Source organism: Bactrocera dorsalis, chromosome 2 (genome assembly GCF_023373825.1).
Source record: "Bactrocera dorsalis isolate Fly_Bdor chromosome 2, ASM2337382v1, whole genome shotgun sequence".
NCBI lineage: Eukaryota > Metazoa > Arthropoda > Insecta > Diptera > Tephritidae > Bactrocera > Bactrocera dorsalis.
The window spans coordinates 59,446,899-59,462,067 of record NC_064304.1 but is presented as its reverse complement, the minus strand read 5'-3'; the positions used below and the strand labels follow the sequence as shown (position 1 = coordinate 59,462,067).

At 34.4% G+C, this 15,169-nt stretch overlaps 1 protein-coding gene across 11 annotated transcripts in view; it reads right to left on the bottom strand.

The window, feature by feature from the left end:
• The window catches only part of LOC105227653 (protein O-mannosyl-transferase 2), a 233,343-nt gene extending 221,584 nt beyond the window's left edge, over positions 1-11,759 (bottom strand). For 3 of the 11 annotated variants that reach the window (XR_007421881.1, XR_007421880.1, XR_007421879.1), the window contains exons 1-4: positions 11,116-11,759; positions 10,676-11,043; positions 5,605-5,688; positions 5,450-5,534 (exon numbers count right to left, since the gene is read on the bottom strand). Coding sequence is in view for 6 of the 11 variants with exons in the window: in XM_049449965.1 (XP_049305922.1) it covers positions 5,450-5,534; positions 5,605-5,688; positions 10,676-10,848 (342 nt within the window). In the remaining 5 variants the exon portion in view is untranslated. Of the gene's footprint in view, positions 1-5,449; positions 5,535-5,604; positions 5,689-10,150; positions 10,610-10,675; positions 11,044-11,115 lie in introns of those variants that run through there. The other 8 variants (XM_049449965.1, XM_049449964.1, XM_049449963.1 and 5 more) reach the window with 6 other exon arrangements.
• Positions 11,760-15,169: the final 3,410 nt, after the last annotated feature.

Genomic DNA, 15,169 nt, shown 5'->3' with positions numbered 1-15,169 from the left:
TAAAATCTCAAATTTAGAGACTTGAGACTGTCCCAAGTTACAGAATCGCACGGTAAGATGGAATAGAATGAGGGAAGACTAAGGGCAAAAGCCCCGGCAGTTCGTTAGGGTTTCCCAAATATTCTACTACTAAAACGGCCAAATGTCTTAGAAAAGGCAGGAGTGTGTTGCCGTGTTATGCTACCCAATTTATTATTTTGAATACGTGTTTGTTAAATTTTGAAATATATTTCGATTATTAAAATTCATAAAGATTAAATTTACCTAGTTTTGATCACAATTTTATTTATTGTGTCAAAATATTGGTAAATCTTTTCTATTTTATTAAACATATTTGAAGAATCTGATTGTATATTTTATATGTGTGAAAATAGGCCTCTTAATGAAAACCCAAAAAATATTGCTAACTCGCCTATACTGCAACTTCTTTACTATTTTTAAGTCTGTTCAGTTGATTTCTCGGCACAGAGAATATTTCGATCAGATGATCTCAGCTGTTGACGACCATATGATTCTTTTGTTACTTTTATGTTTCTACAATGCTAACGACTATGCAAAGGGTACCACCACAGTCGTGAATGCCAAACTCCCTCCAATTTACTTGCGCGAGCGGAGCTCAAATGCGCTTCTCTCAAAATTAAGCAATATAATAGGCACAAGTAATTTTCACACAGTGCCTTTGAAAAAAGGTAACATAGATGAAACAAAAATTCAAACATTCACTGAAAAAATTCTCATGTCACAATAACAAAAATTACTACTCTTGCCAACTAAAGAGCTCAAAAGGCATAGTTGTTGTCATGAAAGACATAGAGTTTTCGGTAAACTCTAATGATGTTAAAGAAACATTTAAAGAAGGTGGTTTTAGTATTAAATCAGTGGTAAACATTTTTAGCAGGAATAAAGTCGCACAACCAATGTTCAAAATAGAATTGATGCCAAATTCTAGCCAACTTAAGAAAAACGAAACACATCCCATTAACAACCTAAAATATTTGCTCCATCGCAGTACAATGCACAAACTATCAACAGTATGGACACACGAAATCATATTGCACCCTACTTAGTGTCTGATGTGTGGTGATTTACATCCCATATCCAAATGTACTCTAAAGAAAGAGGATTTAAATAAAAAATGTAGTAATTGTGGGGGAAATCACACTGCGAACTACAGGGGTTGCCCTGTTTATAAAGATTAAAAACGAAATTGTATGTTGGAATTCAAGCATGTCGTAATCAAATTATACATATTCTTCTTAGCGAAAATATTGAAATCCTTGTCCATGGTTCAAAACCGGGTACTATTAAAAATAATGCTACACAAAGGAGCTATGCAAATGTGGTGAAAGGCAACACTGAACAAATGCAATTGCTCCAAAACCAACCAAATGGAAGTGTTGAAACTATGATTTTCTTTATACCGGGATTTAGAATCTATGTTACAAATCACCCAGATGGAAAGGCACATGGTGGAACCGCAGTGTTGGTTAGAAAACGATTAAATCACCACGCATTAGAATCTCATGCTACAGTGCAGTTACAAGCTACAACAATATCTATACAAAATCGCTGTAGAGACTTACACCTGAGGGCTAAATACTATTCACCTCGGTTTAAAATTTCAGGTATCCAATTTAAAGAGCTTTTTGAATCGCTAGGTGATAGATTTCTGGCAGGTGGAGATTACAATACAAAACACATGTATTGGTGCTTACGACTAATTAAACGGAAAGGACGACAGCTGTATCAAACTGTTATAAATAGGCACAGTAACCTTGAAATAATATCTTTTGGCAAGCCGACATATTGGCTTAGTGTTCGTATCAAAATACCAGATTTAATTGATTTTGCTGTAATCAAAAATATACAAAACAGCTGATACATGTACTGATCTATCTTCTGATCACTCTCCCGTACTAATAAAGTTATGTGAACAACCCATATTCATTGATCCAAAAGTGGGTCTAACTTCTTATAAAACGAGTTGGCTAAACTATAAAAAATAAGTGAGTAGTCACTGTTGAGTACAAAATAAATACAGGAAGAGATATTGACGAAAGCATAAGATAACTCAATGATATAATAACTACCGCAGCTATTTTAGCAACACCAAATAAAAACTGTAAGCCGCTTGGTCCCAGAAAAATCACTAATAGAGAAATAGAAAAGCTTGTTAATGAAAAAAGGCGTGCCAGACGAGAATGGCAGATAAATCGTTCCCCTTCCACTCAGCTTCAATTAAAATCTGCTGTGCGTAAATTAAAAAAAGCGCTTAAACGTAAGGAAGATTTGTACACCGAAATGTATATAAAGAAGCTGTGTCCAAATTCAAACCAGCAAAATTCTCTTTGGAAAGCCCAAAAGTCCATGAAGCCAACAACTGACTCCAACATGCCTATGTGAGACTTGGGTGGAAATTGGTACAACTTTAAGCTGTTAATCTTACCCAACTCAGCCAAAGAGTCGCTCGAGTCTTTTAAGACTGTACCTTCTGAAATTATTGGAATCCTAAAATAATTTAATGCAAAAAAGTCGCCGGATAACATTACCTCAAAAATGCTAATTGAGTTACTAGTTATTGCTGTAGAGGTGCTAACTTTGCTCCTCAATGCAATTCTTAGTTTCGGATACTATCAAATTTCATGGAAAAAGTCGTAGATTATCTTGATAGATAAACCTAAGAAAGATTTAACTCAGCCGTCTTCATATAGACCAATCAGTCTTCTACCCTGTCTTTATAAACTATTTGAAAAAGTATTACCATCAAAGTTGTCTCCTTTCCTCCAAGAAAATAATACAATACCAACGCATGAATTCAGATTTCGTGCGAAACATGGCACAATAGAGCAAGTAAATAGAATTACTAACGAAATAAGAAAAGCATTTGAGCACAGGGCGTGCTGTACTGCAATATTTCTAGATGTAGCTCAGGCGTTTGATAGGGTGTAGCATGAAGGTGTTTTATATAAGATTAAAAAAATTCTATCTTTAAAATTGTATAAAATATTGGAGTCTTATTTAAATAATATACAATTTATAGTGAAAGTAGGAGATTTCATATCTGATGAACGAGAGATAAGGGCTGGTGTACCACAGGGCAGTGTTTTAGGCCCAACACTATACATCATATATGCATCAAATCTTCCAACCTAACAATGTATTAACTTCAACTTTTGCGGATGACACAGCTAATGTGAATGAACAGAATTGTAACCATGTTACATTTTCGCTTAGACCAAAAATGTGCCCGGCAGTAAAAATAAACAGTATTTTAGTACCCCAAGCGAAGAATGTAACATATCTTGGTCTTCAGCTAGATAGAAGACTCACGTGGAGAAAACGTATCTCTCTGCAAATTTATCGCTGCAAATTTAAATTGACTCTTAACTTAGCCTAGACAACAAAGTTCTTTAATATAATGTGATCATAAAGACGATTTGAGAGTATGACAATCAACTGTGGGGTAAGACCTGTGCAACTAATATTGATATAATACAAAGGTCCCAATCGAAAATGCTTAGAACAATCATGTGTTCACCATGGTAGATGCGTAATGAAAATATCCATAAAGACCTTGGTATTCCTATGGTAAAAAAAGAAGTAGAAGATAGTAGAATTAAATATATATCTAAACTCTGAGATCACCCAAACGCTTTTGCTAATGCTTGGTACATTCCTGCGATCAAACATTCGGTTGCGCCAAAGCTTTTCTTTAACAAACACAAAAAATTCTCTTTAAGAACTTGATTCCGATTGCTCGGTTTGTATGGCTATATTTATCCAATCTGAACAATTTCTTTAGAGATTGTATTACTGCCTTAGGCAGTAACTCTTGCCAAGTTTCGTGAGATCTCGTCTAATAAAAAAGTTGTCAATGCAAGTGCTCGATTCTCATCGTTCAGGCAAAGAAAATAATGTGATTTACTCATATCTTAAAAACTGACGAATTAGTTCGCGTACATACGTCAGACGGACAAACTGACAGACAGACCGACATGGATAAATCGACTCAGTTAGTACCGCCGATCGTTTAGATATATGTTTCTCCGACATTCCTCTCTAGGTGTTACAAACATTATGGCAAATTTAATGTACCATATTCAGGGTATAAAAAATAAAAAATTACACCTTTTAGTTATTTAATAAATATTAACGCTTTCCCTTCCTAATAATTTTTATACTCTCGAAACAAAAATGCTAAGGAGAGTATTATAGTTTTGTTCACATTACGGTTGTTTTTAAGTCCTAACACTAAAAGAGTCAGATATACGGTTATATATACCAAAGTGATCAGGGTGACGAGTAGAGTTGAAACCGGATGTCTATCTGTCCGTCCTTCCGTACAAGCTGTAACTTGAGTAAAAATTGAGATATCATGATGAAACTTGGTACACATATTTCTTGGCTCCATAAGAAGGTTAAGTTAGAATATGGGCAAAATCGGCCACGCCCACAAAATGGCGGAAACCGAAAACCTATAAAGTGTCATAACTAAGCCATAAATAAAGATATTAAAGTGAAATTTGACAAAAAGGATTGCATTAGGGAGGGGAATATTTGGACGTAATTTTTTTGGAAAAGTGGGCGTGGCCCCGCCCCCTACTAATTTTTGTACATATCTCGGAAACTACTATAGCTACATATGTCAACCAAACTCTATAGAGTCGTTTCTTTCAGGCATATCCATATACAGTTCAAATATGGAGGAAATCGGATAAAATCCACGCCCACCTCCCATACAATGGTTATGTTGAAAATCACTAAAAGTGCGTTAACCGACTAACAAAAAACGTCAGAAGCACTAAATTATACGGAAGAAATGGCAGAAGGAAGCTGCCCTCAGGCTTTTTTTTTTAAATTGAAAATGGGCGTGGCGTCGCCCACTTATGGACCAAAAACCATATCTCAGGAACTATTCAACTGATTTCAATGAAATTCGGTATATAATATTTCCTTAACACCCTGATGACATGTACGAAATATAGGTGAAATCGGTTCACAACCACGCCTTCTTCCAATATAACGCTATTTTGAATTCCATCTGTTGCCTTCTCTGTATAATATATATGTACATTCGGAACCAATGATGATAGCGGAATAAAACTTTACACAAATACGGTATTTGAGCTGAGGTATCCCTTGTGGAAAAATTGTCGTGATCGGACTATAACTTTTCAAGGTCCCTGATATCGAACATGAAGAACTCAGTGCCTAATCTAACCTAACCTAATTTTTCACCGAAAATATTGGTAAATCTCTCAGAATCTCGGTTATCACTTTATCATGCGAGAGTATAAAATGTTCGGTGACACCCGAACTTAGCCCTTCCACACTTGTTTTGATACATGTAAATATATGTAGTACATATCTACATATATAGCGTAAACTTTCTGATCCGCGTTGCAAAATTATAAAAATTAACAATAAAGATATATAACAAGCAGAATACCTTTCCTAATGGTGGATGAACGTCAAAGAAAAATGTTCTATTAATATACCAGCTACCCATCTTTCCAAAATGTGTTTCATCCCAGCTAGAGAAGAAGAAAATTTGGTTTAAAGTGGTTAAAGTAACTGCAGTTGTATAATATTGTTATTACTTACCAAACGTGGTCTGGTTCTGTCACCTTGTAGTAACGCGTGCAAATAGTCAAAATTATAATTGTTCCAAATGTTATCCATTTGTTTCTGAAGAAAAAACCCAAATTTGCATAAAAAAGATATTTGAATTTATAAGTAGATAAGTGTATAAATATACTCTAGTAACTTGTCCGCCTACTATAGAGCAAAATCATTCTTCTGTAATATGTAACAGCATCATCATTCCTACGATTCGCCGTGTCACATCCACATATAAGAATATTATTGTCCGTAATGATACATGGATGTTGGCAAAAAGTATATTTTTAATTTTCTCTATTTATGTAGGATTTAAGACTGACACTCTTCTGTCCATATTTATTATTAATTTTAGCAACTTTTTAAAAACTACTAAGACAATTAAAAAAAAAATCAGGTCCAATGAGTTGGTATGACATTGTTAATTTTTATGCTCTTTCCACATGTTGCTACAGAGAAATCCAGCAGACTGTCTGTCTGTTCGTCCGTCTGTTCTTATAAGCTATAACTTGAGTAAAAATTCTTGATGAAACTTCGTAAGCGCATTCCTTGGAAAAAAGTAGCTATTAATGGGCGCAACAGAACCGCAGCCATGCTCACAAAATGCCATTAATCGAAATAGCATGAAAACTGGGCACTAAATTAAGATCTAAAACTTTGATTTGCCACAAAGGATAGCGGTAGCAAGGGACACCTGTGGGCAAAATTTTACGAAAAGGTGGGCCCCGCCCTCTAATAAGTTTAATGTACATATCTCATAAACTATTTAAGCTACAGTACTTGTCCAATAAATTACGAACGAAGTAAAAAATAGTTCTAACTTTAATCATTAATAAAAACATAAATATTTGACTAATTTTAGAAAAAAATTATTTTTTATATGCTATATACATTAAACTTAAATTATTATATTTTTGTATTGAATCATATTCAATATTTTGTCGCCATATATATATATATATATTTTTGTTTTTTTGCTCTCGTTCGTAATTTATTGGACAAGTACTGTACAACAATCAAATTTGTCTAGCGCAAATATTATATAATTTTCTATCGACGATGTGAAAATGGATTAAATCGTTATCTTCGCTCACTCCCCACATAATGATACTCTTAAAAACTTTCAATAGCACGATAAATCAATAATTAAATACGCCAGAGAAATTAAATTTTAACCTCGAGATGGTTTTATACGAGTCGTTAACAAAAGTAGATTATGAGCGTGGCGCCACCCACTTTTAGGTAAAAAGACATATCTGGAGACCCGCTCGACCGATTTCAACCACATTTGCTAAGTAGAATTCCTATGACATTTTTCTATTCTACTAGGAAATTGGGCGAAATCGGACTGCGGCCACGCTTACTCTTTATATTGTTTAACACACTGTAAAACTTCATTTTAAACTCTCACTTTTCAGTGTATAAATCAACAATCAATTAATATATCAGAATAAAACTTTGCACAAATAGTCCCCTTGAGGTGTGCCACCGTATGATTAAAAATTGCGCAAATAAAACCAAAGCTGTTCAAACCCCTGGGTATTGAATATGGGTCCACATATTATTTGGAAATTCAGAGTGAACCCTTCCTGATAGTAGTATATCTGTGTGTTACAAATGGGTAAAATCGTGTTAATACTTCCCTAAGCCCACATATACCCAATATACTCGTAAAGATTTTTAAACTTCCGGGTGACCTTATACCAAATATGTATATCGGCTAATATGTGAGTTATATCATATCTTAGTAAAATTGAAATAACCTGTTTTTCGTACAAAGGTGAATCTTCCTTACTTATTTTAATAAAGATTTTTGAAATCTGTACTGTTCAAAAAATGCTTGAACAACATAAGTTTCCGAATAGTTTTTAAAAGATGAGCGGTAATTAAGCACTTCGGATGTATTAATTTTTTTAAAGCTTTTTGATATTTCCAATAGCAATAATTTTAGAGATATTTTGTCAACAAAAAATTTTGGGGTAAAATGAATAAGCAAAGTTTTTAGTTGATGCAGTGCGAATTCTAAAGACAATTAAGGTTGAAGTAAAAAACGAATTATATTAAAAACTGAATTTTAAATATTATATTAGTAGTTAAAGACGTTTCTTACGATTTTTGTCAGGCTGCAATAAGGTGCAAACGAGTAAAATTTGGTCGGACAATTTAGAACTCTATTTCGGACATATTAGAAGAAGAAAAGGAAGAAGTATAAGGATATCATCTTACAAGCATAAAACCTATTGAAGCCCCTAAGTACCGAATATTTAGATCCCAGTACCTATAGTTGACACGGGCAATGTGTGATAATACGAGTATAACCGAAATTAAAATCCTTCTTTTATAATGGTATATCTGTATGTCAAAAATGGGTTTGAATCGGACCTATACTTCCTTAGCTCCCATATATAATATTAAGGTTTTCGAACTTTCGGGTGACTTTGTCTGTATATATCGGCCACTGTGCGAGTTATCCCAATGAAAGTAACAGGAGTCGTTTTACTCATAACAGTGTATCTTTGTACCTCAAATAGATAAATTAGAGCGCAAACGTGACCTTCGCCCTATACGAGTATAACTAATTTTAGGATTTCGAGCATAGTAATATTTTTAGTAAGTGACAGGTTAATACTTGTAGTATATTGTATTGGAGTTGATTGATTGGAGCATGGCTCAAGCAGCTCACGACTTCCGGTCTTTGACCAAATATCCTCTGGGTAGCCTAAGAACATCCGTTTGAAGGCGAGCTAAGCGAGAAGGCGAAACATCCCCTGCATAGGGTTGTGTACGGGGTTTGGGACCGCCACGTAAAAAAAAACACCCCCAATGATAAATAACAATTAACCTCGGATGAGACACCCTCCTTTTGATGACGACCATGGCAAAGAGAAATAAGGACTATGAATGGAGGGCATGCACCTGGAATGTCCAGTCCCTTAATTGGGAAGGTGCCGCTGCCCAGCTTGTTAATGTCTTCACGAAAATAAAGGCTGACATCAGCGCCGTCCAAGAAATGCAATGGACGGGACAGAGACGAGTAGGTCCATGTGGCATTTACTACACGGTCGATAAATTCAGCCTCCACGACGAAACATCCCCAAATGGATTGAGGCTGATCGACTTCGCTGGGGCTCGAAATATGGTTATCTGTGGTACTAGATTCCAGCACAAGAAAATACATCAAGCTACCTGGCTTCTACGAAAAAATTCGGCGGCTTACAGAAGGTTTCACGACCGGAGCAAACTCTTGTACAAACCCCAAACTTAAATTATGGAGGGAACACTTCTCCAGCCCGCTGAATGGCAGTGAACGCACAACACCAGGTGAAGGCGAACCCGATTCCCCAATCGATGACGATGGGGCAGACGTTCCATTGCCCCACCATGAAGAAGTTCGAATAGCAATTACCCGCCTGAAGAACAACAAAGCAGTGGAATATCCAATTGGCGCCACGTAGCGAATAGAAGAAACGACTGGCGCGCTGTTGTTAACTCGGCAATAATCGCGTAAGCGGTGTCTATGTATGTATGGCTGTATAATCGCTTCGTTTTTCTAACAAACCTTATGAGTCTGTCAGTATAGGAGTTGTGTATAGTATATGTATATTAGACTGTTTTTCTTTTTGAACAATTCATTTTTTCAATCTCATTATGAAATTTCCGTGAAAATACCTTAAAAAAATTCCTTGAAAACCTTAATATTAACATTAAGGACTGGACCAAGGCATGACAAATTTTCCATTGAAGATACACGGCAATCGTAATTTTTTGCCTTTAAAATTCTTTAGCTCAGAGGTATTTTATGGCATCGCTTAGACTTTAAACTTTATTCCTCTGAATTGAACACTCTACAAAATTGCCTATTGCGAAAAAATCGAAACTCACACCGGCGAGGTAGTACGGAGCTCTAAACCTGATTTTTCCACGAAATTCGCATTTTTTTTTTATACAAGTATCTCGTAAATAACAAGAGGTGTGAAAAAATGTACATGACAAGGTTGTAGGAAATTTTATTTGCTACAAAAAAGTCCGAGCGCAAAATCGCTATCATTAAAACTTCACAAGATATTCGCCTTTTTAAGTAAGGCTTATCCATATCTATATATATAAAAATTTAAAGATAAAAAAAAGTAAGAAATCACGATTTTCATGTATTTTCAATGGAAAATGTTTACCATTTTTCCCAGTCCTTAATGTTAATAATAAGGGCTCTAATTTTCATGGATTTTTTGTTTGGGTATTTTTAAGGAAATTTCATGATGGAGTTGAAGAAATGAATAGTTCAAAAAAACATCCTAATGTATGTATGTATATAATCGGTTGGATTCCGATCCTGAGGTTGACAATTTACTGTTTAAGGTATTTCCCTGGCATTGATTTCTCCAAGATGCAAGAGTATGAAATGTTCGTATGCACCCGAACTTAGCCCTTCTTACTTGTTTTATTTTATTATTGTTATTTCTGAATTTCTTTAAATTAGTTGCCATTTAATTTCGAATGTATTTGGGTGCTATAGTATTATGGGAAACTATACCTCAGTAGTCTGTCCTTCTTTAATTTGACACATTAGGTAGTTTTGTACAGAACCTTTATATAGGTGGTGATAGAAACCATTCTATTTCAATCAACTGTATCAAGAATGGTAAAAAATTGTTTCCACAAATTGTGATAGATAGCATTAGAAGTTTAGAAGAAAACACATCGACATTTTCGTAGGGCAACACATTATTTTAACTGCAGATGGGATTTTGTATAGTGCCCACTAAAGTTTTATAACTTAATTATTTTTTAACATTTTGAAATTAAAAAGTTATTATACTAAATGAAACACTGTCACACGTTCCAACTTCGTAGAACTATATTTTGTAAATAGGTGGACGCGAAAATTCACTTTTAATTTTAGTTTTTAATGACATAAATAAATGTTTAAGGTTTATTTTTTAATATAATGTATCACGTCTTAAATCAGTTTAAGGCACTAAAATTACAAAAAGCAAAGCATAAACTAATATGTGTTATTTACACGTCACATAGACGGCGTGTCATTGAGTGAACTAACCTCTTCTGCCTATAAGAAATTAATATCGTAGAATGAAGAACAGTCTTATTATTATTTTCAATTCTATTGCAAATATAACATGTATCATCACTTTGGATGTTATTGATAGTGGATCGCTTAATTTTTGAAGGAAAACTTATACATAAGTATACATGGTATTCTTGGAAATGCATAATAATACATAAACGTGTATATGCAGCTTTAAACTTGACATAGTGTATAACAATATATGTATATTTATTTTAAATTGAACGCGTTCTTGGTTCTAAATTTTTCCATCATCCAACAAACATCCAAATGTAGGCGAGAGTGCAAGTTTGCTCTTGTTTCTAAACTCTTTTGTATATAATGACACGGAACGAAATTCCCTATATATTTATATGGTAAAGATAAATATACATATATAGTATACAGACACAGAAGCAGTCAAATCGTCTTACACTTTATCTTTTTTTGTCGGTTTAATTTTTTCAGCATTGTTCTTTAACTTGAATTTAATTCGATCAGATGTTTTCATTGTATTAACCACTTTTTTATAAAATATATTGCAAATCAATTTTTTTATTGCAGATATATAAATTATATTACGTGCCACTAAAGCCTTTGCAGCCACTTCAATACTTTCTGTATAATTCTTTCACTTGTTTATTTGTAGTTTACTCCAAGAACTGGTTTTAAAAGTAGGTTCGTACACAAAAAAAAAATATCGAGTAAATTAATGCCGAAAGATACACTTTTATTCCACTCTAACGAATTCACCACATTATTACCGCAGGTAACATACATTTGTATACATACATATGTAGTACGTATGAACTAGACGTGGAAGTACAATAAGCGAGTTTCAACTAGTTAAAAAAAAATTGTATCTTTTGTTCGTTATACCGTGTAGTATGATGTGAACCATATTTACTATTCTCAATTAGTAGGATTGAACGTGTTCAAATGATTTTCGTTAATTTGCCCTCCACTTTTTAAGGTTTGTGGTAACCAAACTATCTTATGAACCTCCGTTTTTGCTATTAAACCTTAAAACATTTGAAAATTAACAGTACGTTTTCTGCATTTCATTTGTTTTCTTAGGAAAAATTAATTTTATCATTAATTTGAATCTTTTTATACTCTTGCAACCAGTTGTTATAGAGTCTTATGATTTTGTTCACCTAACGGTTGTATGTACATATCACCTAAAACTAACAGAGATAGATATAAGGTTATATATATAGATATATACATATTTATGATCGGGATGACGAGAAAAGTTGAAATCCGGTTGACTGTCTGTCCGTGCTTGATGTAAATTGAGTAAAAATTGAGATATCTTGATGAAACTTGGTATGTAGGTTCCTACAAAAAAATTTCAGTTCTTAGATGGGCGTAATCGCACTATTGCCACATATCGCCATTAGCCGAAAACATATAAAGTGCTTAAACTATGTAAGCACTAAATTAAGATGTAAAGCTCTAATTTGGTACATTTTGTAAATCACGGTGGCAAGGGGCATCTGTGTGCAAACTTTTATTAAAAAGTGAGCGTGGCCCCGCTCTTTAACAAATTTAATGTACATGTCTCCTAAACCACCTAAGCTACAACAACTAAATTTTCTGAGTACGAGTCTCATAAGAACTTTTACCGACAGTGTGCAAATGGATAAAATCGGCTTCCCCATATAGCTTAAAAACTGCTAAAAGCACGATACGTCAATAACTAAATATGCCAGAAAAGGAAAAGACCCGTGAAAGGAGAATCGGAACACACCATCTCTTCGTCGATTTCACAGCTGCTTTTCACAGTGTCCCCTCAAAACTAATACGGCTGTGTAAACTGACGCTGAGCAAACAACGAGGTTTCAGACAAGGCTACTCCCTATCGTGCGACTTCTTCAATCTGCAGCTGGAGAAAATAATTCGAGCTGCAGAACTTAATCGAGCAGATACAATCTTTTATAAGAGTGTACAGCTGCTGGTACACGCCGATGATATTTATAATCAACACCCGCGCCGTTAGTTCTGCTTTATCCAGACTGGACAGGGAAGCAAAGCAAATGGGTCTGGTGAATGAGAGCAAAACAAAATATCTCCTGTCACTGTTTAGTCGTCGCACTCGCGACTTGGCAGCCACGTCACTCTTAACAGCCATAACTTTGAAGTCGTAGATAATTTCGTCTATTTTGGAACCAGATTCTTGCAAGTCGAAAGAGTATAAAATGTTCTGTTTCACCCGAACATAGACCTTCCTTACTTTTTAAATTAAATATTGAATTAAAACTGTTTTTGTACTATATAATGTTAAATAAATGTGTACAAATGAATTAGTGAAGTGCTAGTGGATATAAAAGTGCAAAATATAAGTGCAAAACTAATTCCATATCGAGAAAATACGTTCTTCAAATAGTTGTAATTTTCAACTTTAAACGCGAATATGTCGAAAACTATAAGCTTCCTGCGGCTGTAACTATATATATTCTTGATCTGGAGAATCTCTCTATTCAACCATACCCATTTTATTCTCATAATCCTGGGACGGTATACTAAAGTTTTCCCACTTGATTCTTAATCGTAAAAGAAATGAAACGGAAAAGATGTGTTCACTAAACGCCATTGACCAATTTGGTTTACAAACTTTCACTCCGGAAATTTCGAACTTGAGGATAGATTGCTGAAAAATTAAATTAAAATTCTAACATTACCGTTTACCCGCATATGAAACGTCTAGAATTATGTAATTTCGAAGCCTGTAATACTGATTCTTTATGTTCTTACAGAACTAAATTTGCTTCGTTGTATTAACGACTTTGATTTGATTATCAAATGTAAAAGAAATTATCTATTTTTGAAGCAACCTATTACTGGCAGTGATTAAAAAGGGCATAAGATCAGGACCAAAAAAAACATGTTGTTATTTGTTTGGATCTTATTTTGAGATTTTCCTCGACAATACCAGGATTAATTCTGAAGTGTATTGAGCGTAAAAAAAACAGAAGCCAAACAAAAATACTAAACTGTGAAAAAATTGGCGTGTTCCCGCCCTCTAAAAGGTTTCATGTACATGTATCCTTCACCGTTTAAGAAATAATAACCTTAGGATATACGAGTATACACCCTGTCTAGAAAGTATTGCGAATTTATAAATAAAACAAAAATATTTCAATCATCATCCAAATTTATTTTATCGTCTACAAAGTAACATCCATTTGAATCGATGCACATGTGCCAAGTTTCTTCCAATCCTGAAAATATTTTTCATAGGCACTTTCCGTGATGGCCTTCAGCTCTCGCGTCGAATTTGTTTTGATGTCTTCAATTGAGTCGAAGCTCGTTCCCCGAAGTGGATATTTCAGAATGGAGAAAGGTAAAAATCAAATAGCATATATCAGGTGAATACGGTGCTTGCTCAATGATATTTGTTGAAGTTTTGGCCAAAACTCAACACAAATACGTTGATTTAAATTTTAAAATTCGACAAACACATACATTAAGAAAACCTACACAACACTGAAATAATAGATGAAACCGGACGATAACCCTGCTTACACCCCATATATAACCCTGCTTACACCCCAACTAAAAGTGTGACAAATCATGAAATAAATACACCAGAGCCATACAATTTTACACCAGAGATGGTACGAGATAGAGAAATAAGACGGTGGATAAAAACCAATACCTATAGGACCGATATCGACCAAATTCATTACGTAATAATATTTTGGAATTCCTATGTTTTAAATTTCATCTGATTCTTTCACTTACGAATATGCAAATCAAGCGGCAATGAGTGTATCGGGATAGCGCGCATAAAGTAGGCAACCTTACGGCTAAAAATTGTCCAAATCGGACTAAAGCAGTTTAAACCCCCAGATACCGAAAATGTTGTACCAAGATGCTTCAGCGAATCTTTTAGCAAAAATACTGGTAACCCTGCGGTGTAACTCGCGATTTATACCGAAAATAAATTGTGCGTTAAGAGTAAAATTAATGACTTTTCATATTTTAAGAAGCAAAACAATTTAAATTTGAGCATTGGAAAGTTCAATTTACAAAATTCATTTCTGAAGGAATGGCAGAATTGATTGGGCTTATGTAATTGTTTTTTGTCTCGGGGCGCAGAGAGCTGGAAATCATTTTACTACAGCACATCTGGGTTAACAATATTTGGGGCCTTATGCTTTTCTGCTCAAATAGAAATATTTTTTGACCTTAACACTTGCCCGGCTACTTTAAAAGTTTGTTCTTGACTTCAATTCATTGTGATAGAGATCAGTGGAAAGTTCTTTCTTTCTTTATACCACAGGCATACAAAAATCGGGCAGTAATTTTCTAACCATCGGAAAAATTTTACCCTAATTAAATTTCAGCGCTTCGTTAAAAATTATGTCACCGTTGGTTAGTGTTTTCTTGGCATCGGAAAGCAATGTCTTCTGAAAATGCGGAGTTTTACTTGACCCACAAATTCTGGGATTGGAGAGTACCCATATGCTTATCATAATCGCA